The sequence below is a fragment of the Tasmannia lanceolata genome, unplaced genomic scaffold (genome assembly GCF_043159265.1).
Source record: "Tasmannia lanceolata isolate RefF3 unplaced genomic scaffold, GAP_Taslan_0.1 ptg000020l, whole genome shotgun sequence".
NCBI classification, from domain to species: Eukaryota; Viridiplantae; Streptophyta; class Magnoliopsida; order Canellales; family Winteraceae; genus Tasmannia; species Tasmannia lanceolata.
Window position 1 is genome coordinate 1896743 of NW_027518697.1, and position 10289 is coordinate 1907031.

Genomic DNA, 10289 nt, shown 5'->3' on the forward strand with positions numbered 1-10289 from the left:
AGAATGTGCCTCTCACAGCATGAGTGGCGATACAAAGGTGAGATACCTCTCGATTCGGGGACTAGCCCAGATTCGAGGTGTACCTTAAACAAAGAAGAGTCGGCATCCAAGGAAGTGTGCCCATGATCCCATACTATGCTCTGTTGCAACGGATAACCAGAGATATAAAAAGAAGGTTCGTACCTGGTTACGAATTTGGAAGGTCCGAAGAGCACCTCGTCCGCCCAAGTGCAAGCACCTGGTCTCTTATGCCATTTATTTATTGATTTTGAAGAGTTTTGGGCGAAAGTCATGTAAAATGAGAACACATATCTCCGAGAAGACGTCTATCTAATCATGCATGTCTCGGAGATGATTAATAAGCACACATAAAAGAAATGAAATAAGTGTCACCTGAAAATAGCTAGGTTATGAATGTCATACCTAATTGATGTCTAAATTCTGGTGTGCAAACACAAGCATGCTACAGCTAAAGGTATAGGATCTGTACATGAAAGTAAGAAAACACAGCAAAACATACAACACAAATCAACTCTATATATGACTGGACAAGACGAATCCTAAAACTCTAATGCAGGACTTGACTTGGACCAAGATGGCCGTCCATCCCAGCTGCTCTACGTATCCCGGCCTCGGGAAGAATCGGAGTCAACGTAGTTCGATGACCTAGTCTAAACTACTATGCCTAACCATCTAGAACCGCTATCCTAGACTCGATCCACTAGACTCGACTGATTTTTTTAAAGCTTTTTAAACGATTGCTTAAATTCAAGTGAATTGTAATTTTTAGGACTCTCTATATGCCCTAACTAATGCAAGTTGATTAGCCTTAAGCTAATGCAGGTGGGCCCTACATCCTATGTGTAACTAGGCTGTGCATCCTAAAGAAAACCGTGGGCTGACTATATGCTTCCTAGTCTAGCCATCGGTTCGACTAAATGTCTAACCAACCGACTCGAGGCCTCCTAACTCTAGGAACACTCACAAGACAGGACACACCATATCAATACAAATCAGGACAGCTTCCTAACTCTAAACACCCTAAACAGCTAGGACAGATTCCTAACTCTAGGGGAAGATCTTTTCGAAAAGGTTTTGATGAAGTTTTATATTTTTGGGAAGGTTTAAAATGTTTATTTTGAAAGGTTTGGCTGGACCTGGGATGTGGATCCCAAGCTGCACTACGTACCCTATTGAAAGGGATCAAGCCAACGTAGTTCGGAATTGAATTCCTAACTACTCTCCTAAGGACTCAAGATTTTTGAGATTTTTGGTTTTTCAGATGTTTTTTAAATGTTTTTGGTGTTTTGACACAAGAGGACAAAATCCTATCATCATAAGGGTAGGACAAACTCCTGAATATCCGCAAAGGTTGGACAGCATCCTATGCTTTGCGAGGGAATGAACAGAATAACAACTCTGCAAGGGTTGGACATCATCCTATACCTCGCAGGAGCGGATAGAAAAACACATGATTTGATGAGAGGTTGGATAGAATCCTAACCTCTATGATGATAGGACTGACTCCTGAAAGAAAGATTGACTCTCTAGCTAAGGACAGACTCTTATGCTAATAGAAAAAGACTGACTCCTAGTGCACAACCCTAAGAGGGGAGTGCTAATGAGACTAGGTTAGTCTCCTAAAAGAAAGGGAGGACAACTATGACCAATGAGACAAAGCCTGTCTCCAAAAGGGTATGACTTTCCATATGATACATAGCTTGTCTCCTATAAGGGTGGATTCTAGATATCTCTTTCATTGCCCTTGCAATGAATGGGTTTCTAATGTCTGGGGATACACATATAAAAGACTGGTTAAGTCTTTTGAAAAGAAGAGGGGAGTACTATTTGGACTGATCAAGTGCCCTAATGATGGATGGGCTTGGGCTAGCGCCTTCATCGCCCTGGCGATGAATGGAAGGATCTAATGACTTGAGGCTATCTTTATAAAAGACAAAAGAAAGAGGGATACTACATGGACCAAGTAGGTCTCCCTAAAAGATGGGCTTGGGATAACTCCTTCATCGCCCTTGCAATGAACAAGGACAAATTCTAAAGGCAGTCCTAAACTTTGAAGATTTTACCCATATGAAAGAGCTATAAGAATCAAGAGGGGAGGCTAAAATGTAAACCACAAACACTAAAGAATTGCTAAAACAGGGGATCAACTCTTTATCTATAATAATCATCGGTTATTTCATTCCAACAGTAGCTCATCTTGTGAAGTACTATCGACATGGCTTAGAAAAAAATATGATAATTCCAAGAGAAATAATTTTTGAGAAGCTCATTATCACTTAGGAGGCAGATAATCAGTTATATGTAACTATCAGAGCATGAGGATGCTATTATCTTCCCTTAGGAAAGAGTCTGAGATATAAAATAAGCGCCACCGAATTAAATCAAGAATAACAAGGCATAATAAAAAAGAAAAAAAAAATCTTCTAGGCTAAAATGTGAACAACCGAACATGATCCATATGACCTGCAACTTTATTTTACTGTAATATTTCTCATAAAATAGTTTGTGCTCAAATCCACTTTGGGGTCGAAATTACCATCTTAACAAAACAATGCACATACATACTTTTTTTATTATTTAGGACCCGGAGGAATAAATGACTCCAAAACACAACTAAAATGTACAGAGCTGATTGATCCAACCTACTAATTAACTCAACAGACATGAGATCAAGTAAACAAGAGAAGAACCTAATCCATAGGTGCTGAAACCACTCAAATGAAAGAAAGAATTATTTCTAAATCAACTATTAGTCATAGCTGACCCCCCTAATTTCTTTAAAATGACATTGACAAAGCATTAAAAAGTTCAGTTTAGATAAATTGTAGAGCATAAGCTGAGCAAGAAAATTACTAAATAAATAAAAAATGATCAAGCTAATTAATTATAATAAACCTATACAACAATTCTAGCAAGCATGGGAGCATCTTTCTATTCTTTCTTTTTGCTCTTTTCAGTCTCGAATATATTTTTCTCATTACTCAGCTATCTATTTCTACAAAATTTTCAAAAGTAATGGTGAAGAGACAAGCAGAATAGGGATTGGATCTAGAATCTTTCAAATCAATGGCTGCCATAAAGAGGGTTTACATATATCAAGGCCAAATGAAGGCTGCACATGTCAAAATAAGGTGAAGGCTGCACAAGCCAAAGCCAAGTGAAGGCTGCACATGTTAAAACAAGATGAAGGCTGCACATGCCAAAGCAAGGTGAGGGCTGCCATTATCAAGGATGAAGGGGCTGCTAATATTAAAATGAGGTATGAGGGCTGTAAATATCAAATGGAATGGGGCTGTACAAAACAACACCATGAAAGGGCTGTCATTATCAATGAGATGACTGTAAAAAAAAACAAGGCTATAAAAGGGCTGTGTTATAGGAGAGTGATGTTGTGGCTGAAAAGATAACAAAGGGCCAAATAAAGATGAAGGTCATGGGGTCTAGTTTACAAAGGGAAAGAGAATCAGACCCTAGTGGAGCGGAACAAATGGTGACATTCGGACCTTCTACACACTCTAATTGGCGAAATCCCCAAGTTCGAACCTTCTCTTATTTTCCTTTGAGTATATATATCAAAAACTAAGAATTTAGAATAAGAAAATACATTCTACATCAGCATTGCACCTTTATGATTAACACAACACAAGAAGCCCATCTAAAGTAATAGGAAACGGTTAATTATAAGTAATGGCCGAGGTTGATTTAGGCATTACACACCATAAAGAGGACCTGAATTGCTACTCTGGACATAAAAAAAATGCTCCATATTGGATAGAATTGTGACACCATTAAATCTGAAAAGAATTAAGTATAAGGAGAGATTACCAATATCTAAGCACCTCTATCACACAAAACACACATGATTCAATTTGTGATTCAGTTTTTATCTAAACCTCTATAGATTATCACATATCTCAATTTACTAAATCCAAAATTTAATCCAAGAAAAAAAAAGAAAAGATTCTTATCTTGCTCAATAGAGACCAAAATCCAACGTTGAGGATTAACCACCAAAAGAACCCCAAAGCTTCAATTTGCAGGTTTTTCATGCTTACTTTTTTTTTTTTTTTAAATGACAGATGATAACCAAACAAGAAGTGAAATTCATTAACAAAAGGGTAGATATATCAATTTTGGAAATCAAAAGAAAAGATGGAAAAAATTTGACCGAATGATGAAAATAACAAATGAAGGACCATTTTTCATCCGAAGAACTAGAATTAGGAAATTAAGAGTACACAGAAATCAAAGGGGCAACGAATAATACCTGTTTAATGATCTCTTAATCTCTTCTTGCTCCAGTTACAATTTGATGGCTCATGATGACAGGATTTGAATGATGGATCTTAGCAAAGATGATACCGATGGCAAAATACAGAATCTGATGGCAAAGCTTCTTCTCCTTCGCAACTTTTGCTTTTTGAAATCTCTGTAACTTTCAAACCACAAAGAAGAAGAAAACTCCTTTCTTATAACCTGATGCTAATGAAGATCTCTGTGTGATGTATGGGCCGAGAAAATCAAAGAGAGAAAAGGCGAAGATGATGATGATAACCGGAATCCATGGAGATTCGCCGGATTTAGGATCACAATGACCGGATCTAAGGTTTCACTACTCGGATCTAGAGTTTTTAGGGTAGAAATAGGTTTTAAATGAGATGAAAATGGAGATAGTGGTTGCGGCTTGCGGTGGATGTAATGGAAGCAAGGGCAGAGGGGCCTTAGGAGCAATGATGATGCGATTTGGGGATGGATTCCGGCACTACTCGTCGGAGAAGATGGAATTCCGACCGGACAAAAAGGGTTTGGGTTTTTCGCGAGATCTACTTTCTCTCTCCTTTCTCTCTCTCTCTCTCTCTAGATTTAAGAAAAATCTCCTCCTTCTAAATGAAGGCTTAATCTGATATTTATAGGTAAAAAGGGGGTTGATAATGGCACAAAAAGTGGATTAGGCGCGCGGAAATTGATAAATGCGCGCGCGCAATCCGTGTCTTTTTTGGCCCATGCTCGTCCTTCACAGGATAAATTCACCCCTCCTTCAGGATAAATTCACACCCCTTTTCTGGTTTACACTACGGCTCCACTCGGCTCGTTCGCTAGGCAAACGTGCTCGGATTTCGACGAAATTTTGCAGGGACCTTGGTGGGATCCTACCCTAGCTTAGGGTGAATTTTGGGACCCTAGCTGATTGATTTGGTGGGTTTTTGCATAAAATTGGAAGGTTAAGGGCACGGTCAAAATGGGGTGTCAACAGTTCTCCTTTTTCATTACTGCCTATTAAATTGGTGCGCTTCACGAGGCTTCTTTTGGTTCGTTTGACGCGTATTTGAACCGACATAACCTTGGATTCATGTCTATCTTGGCCGTCGGAAATAACTAGAGACGGATGGATGCTTGACACGTGTTGGAAAACTTTTCGGAACGCTGACAACCCAAAGTCAATCATTATCTTTTCTCGCTTCTCTTTTGGCATAGAACGGCAACGTTATTGAATAACTCATGAGAAACATATTCACCACCTCTATCGGAACGCAAAGTTTTTAACATGAAACTACTTTGCTTTTCAACCAAACTCTTGATAATTTTAAAGCATCAAAAGACTTCCGATTTTTCTTTAAGAAAATAAACCCATGTCTTTCTACTATAGTCATTAATGAAGGTGAGAAAATATCGATTATCTCCAATTGATGTTGTTTGCATAGGCCCGCATAAATCCGAATGCACTAGCTCAAGAGGATTTGATGCCCTCCAAGCCTTTCCAACGGAAAACGAGTCTCTTTGATGCTTTCTAAGTGCACATCCTTCACACACTTGATCTTGGCGGTCGATGTTCGGTATGCGGTTCATGAGAGATAAAGTGCTAAAGCTCAAGTGACCATAGCGAAGATGCCATAGTCATGACATATCTTTGACAATGATGTTGAAACAAGGAATTAAAGACCTTCAATTTGAAACTTTAGAGGAAACATCTTGTTTTGAGTCATTCTCACCTTGGCTATGAGAATATGATTCTTGACTTTGATTTCACATACATCTTCCTTGAAATGAACATCGTGCCCTTTCATTAGAAGTTGCCCAACACTCAAGAGATTGTGCTTTAGACCGGGAACATAGAAAACATTGGAGATGCGCTCGACGCCTTTCTTTGTTTGAACAAGAATATCATCACTTCCTCTTTCGAAAAGCCTCATGTCATCACCCGTTCGAACTTCACTTTGGAGAGATTCATCCAACTTTACAAACACGCCCTTGTTGCCGGTCATGTGGTTACTACAATCACTAACAAGATACCACGTCTCATCAAAGGCCTCTTCTTGCACATTACAAGCAAGAAAATATGTTTCATCTTCTTTACTTTCATCCTTCTAATGCATAAAACTATATTCTTCCGCCAACTTTTTTTTACAATACTTCATGGTATGGTCATATTTCTTGCAATGATAACATTGAATTTGGGATAGTGGTCTTCCTCTCCCTCTTCCTCTTGTAGAATGACCACTTTCATCCTTTTCATTTTCTTGACTTCTTCCTCCACCATTTCTCCCTCTTCCTCGAAAAGAATTCTTTCCTCTTCCTATAGAGTCACCCTTAAAAAAGACTTGAGTTTGAAAAGCTTATTCTAGAGGAGAAGAATCAAATTGCTTCATTTGTAGTTCATGGGATTGGAGCGATCCCAACAAACTTTCTAAGGATATAGTAGCTAAATCCTTTGATTCTTCAATTGCAACAACAATATACTCAAATTTTCGAGTCAAACTTCTAAATATTTTCTCCACAATCCTTCGATCTTAAATATCTTCACCATTTACTCTCAATTGATTCACAAGAGAAATAACACGATTGTAAAAATCTTCAACCAATTCTGAATCCTTCATCCTTAATGCATCAAACTCACATCTAAGGGTTTGTAATCTTACCAACTTTACTTTGTCTTCTCCTTTGTATGATGTATAGAGTGTATCACATGCTTCTTTTGCTGAAGTCATCGATGAAATTCGTTCAAAGATTACTTTATCCACCGCTTGATAGATAAAAAACAAAGCCTTCGTGTCTTTCTTTCTATTGTCCTTCAACTCATTGAGTTGTTGTAGAGTGAGAGCCGCTTGATCCTCCGGTTCTTCAATGTCATTCTCAATAATATCCCATAGATATTGAGATCCATACAAAACCTTCATTTGAATGCTCCATTGGTTGTAGTTCTTTCCATTGAATCGAAGAAGTTGAGGTTGCAACATATTGGAAGCCATGATCAACCTTCAACCTATGCTCTGATACCACTTTGTTGGAATGAAACCAACGAGGTTGGAGCGAGAAGATGAGTTTCAAGAGAAGAAGATGGTTCTCTTGATACCAAACACACAAAGAAAGTAACCCTAGTCGTTGTACTACTCGAAAAACTTCAAATTTCACTAAAAAAACCTTTCATATGAAGCAGATACATGGTCTAAAATATGGCCTACATTCCAAATCTGGGATTAACTTTTCTTAATTACTACTAGCTTTCCTAAGCACAACTAACACACTATCACAAGAAAAATAAAAGCATTACATAATTCCAAAGTGGTAAAGACTTATCTTCCAAGCTTCCAAGAAAGTAAGTAACTTAAGTCCCAAGAAAGTCAAGTTGATAGATGATCAAGATCTAGTGGTCAAGATTAATTTCTAACAAGATACGACAATCACCATTTGAGTACGTTTATGTTATATTCATGCACATGGATAAATTCATTGATATTTCAATTCCTATTTTGTTCATCTGTAAATTTTGAAATGATGGTTCTCGGATAAGCCAATCACCATTTGAAGAACTTATGATCTCATCCATATATATCCGGGGTAAATGTTAATCTTTTGATTCCTTCATCTTTACTTGATTAGTTGGTTTGACATGTGATGATATTTATTTCACTAAATACTTTTTTTTGTACACATAAGCTACCAACATCTGACTGTGGGACATGATCCCGCGAGAGGGGCGTGGGGCGCGAGCCGCCGCGCCTCTCTCTTGGTCTCTCGTTCCCACGCGATTGGCGTGTGCATTTTATTTGTTGATTTGAATTCGTCTTTCCTGTGAACTTGGGATCACTAAGGCAATCCGAATTCCACACGAAAGAGATTGACAGAGTCGCCACCTAGATGTAGGATCTAGGACCCGTAATTAACCAGAAATCTAGACTCGCTACCTGGTTACGAGAATGGAAGGTATGGGGAGTTATCCACCACATGCACCATTCCTGCCCGATAATCGGTCTTCGATTCCAAAAGTTAACTCTTTTAAATTTATTTTAAATGGCTCATTCAACTCTATGTTAATGTGCGAACTAAGTGACATGCATCCTAGAATCTAATTTCAATGTGAATCCTAGATGTGTATCTTGATTTATTAATTTGTCTGGATTCATTCTAAGTGAAAGTTCTCCTAGAATTCTAATTTCATGGAAAACCCTAACTGATTTGATTAAGTATTTACAAGAAAATTAATATACAAAACACCACAATTTGTTGTGGTGCCGACTCGCGGGTGGTATGCCGTCAGACATCCAAGCTGCCTACGTACCCAAGCCTCACTGGGATCAGAGTCGACGTAGTTCGGTGCACCTAAGCTAAGCTACATATGCCTAACTCAACTAGGACACCGACTTAGACGGATTTGACTGTTTCAACAGTTTTAAGAGGAATTATTTAATTCAAGTTGAGGATTTTATTATCTTAGGATTTCATCTAAGATGCTATATGATTCTTATCTGAATGCAAGTTGTCCCTTAGACTAATGCAGGTTTTGCCTACATCCTAGTTTACTAGGCTTGTCCTAGGAAAAGATCGGGTGACTAGTGTAACTAGACCTATGGTACGGTTGCTATTCATAGCAAGCGTCCGTGATGAGGCTGGATTCCTAACTCTAGGACTCCCTAAAACCTAGGACACGGCACGACACCAGTGTTCCTAAATTGGGCTCTAATGGTTCTTAGATTGGAAACCATAATCCAATGGTTCCGAAAGACACAAGATAAATCGATTTAAGTTCTCGAGGTTAATGAGTTTCAGATTTCGAAGATTTTCAGTTTCTAGACATTTAAGGATTACCAATGGTTCTAGGGTTCACCAATTTCGGCCTTGAATGGCATCCAAAGGAGGGAATCGTGCGCTCTTTCCTTGTGCAATTTAATACTTAGGTTATAGCATCTTATTGCCTGGCAGAATCTCAGGATTTCCGTGGACACTAACCTCGGAGCCAACAACATGCTATAACTTAAATATTCAAATTGTCAAAGATCAAGTTGCAATTGGGATACGATTATGGATGCACGGGCCATTTTTCCAGGAAAATCTAAAGATCCTAAAATTTCTGTTTCAATGGATTAAGGAGTGAACATGTGTGTGGGACCCGATCCCGCGAGAGGGGTGGTGGCGCGAGAGCCGCCACGCACTATCTCTTGGTCTCTCGTACCCACGCGATTGGCGTGTGCCTTTTATTATTAATTTTAATTCATCTTTTATGTGAACTTGGGATCACTAAGGCAATCCGAATTCCACACAAAAGAGACTGACAGAGTCGCCACCTAGATGTGGGATCTAGGACCCATAATTAACCAGAAATCTAGACTCACTACCTGGTTACAAGAATGGAAGGTATGGGGATTTATCCACCACATGCACCATTCCTGCCCGATAATCGGTCTTCAATTCCAAAAGTTAACTCTTTTAAATTCATTTTTAATGGCTCATTCAACTCTCTTGTTAATGTGCTATCTATGTGACATGCATCCTATGATCTAATTTCAATGTGAATCCTAAATGTGTATCTTGATTTCTTAATTGGTTTGGATTCAATCTAAGTGAAAGTTCTCCTAAAATTCTAATTTCATGGAAAATCCTAAGTGATTTGATTGTTTCAACAGTTTTAAAAGTGATTAGCCCGAGTCCTCAGATGGTCTGGTATTCATCCAAAGAAGCCTACGTATCCCCGCCTCCACGAGAATCAAGGCAACGTAGTTCTTCGCGCCTATTCTAAGTTATGATGCCTAAGACACCTAGCCCTCTATCCTAAACTCGATCTAAAAGACCGGACCAATTATTAAAGTTTATTGTACGATTATTTAAATTCCAGTGAATTGTGAATTTTAGGACACCCTATATGCCCTAACTAAATGCAGATTAGCCCTACGCTGATGCAGGTGGTTCTTACAACCTATGTGTGACTAGGCTGTATTTCCTAAGGAAAACCAAGGGTGGACTAGCGTATCCTACTCTAGTCATCACTCGGCGAT

The 10289-nt window shown here is 38.7% G+C and overlaps 1 protein-coding gene across 1 annotated transcript; it reads right to left on the reverse strand.

The window, feature by feature from the left end:
• Nucleotides 1–5954: 5954 nt before the first annotated feature.
• LOC143854809 (uncharacterized) lies at nucleotides 5955–7268 on the reverse strand. Its single transcript, XM_077364916.1, has 2 exons — nucleotides 6831–7268; nucleotides 5955–6386 (listed from the first exon to the last, which is right to left on the reverse strand). The coding sequence occupies exons 1-2, from the start codon at nucleotides 7266–7268 to the stop codon at nucleotides 5955–5957; spliced, it is 870 nt and encodes a 289-aa protein (XP_077221031.1).
• Nucleotides 7269–10289: the final 3021 nt, after the last annotated feature.

Bases quoted from the DNA above. Each gene is read 5' to 3' on its own strand.
- LOC143854809 (XM_077364916.1), bottom strand. From the start codon at position 7,268: ATGGCTTCCAATATGTTGCAACCTCAACTTCTTCGATTCAATGGAAAG. The intron at 6,387-6,830 runs GTAAATGGTGAA...TTTATGCATTAG, and splicing joins CTCTTGTGAATCAATTGAGA to AAGGATGAAAGTAAAGAAGA.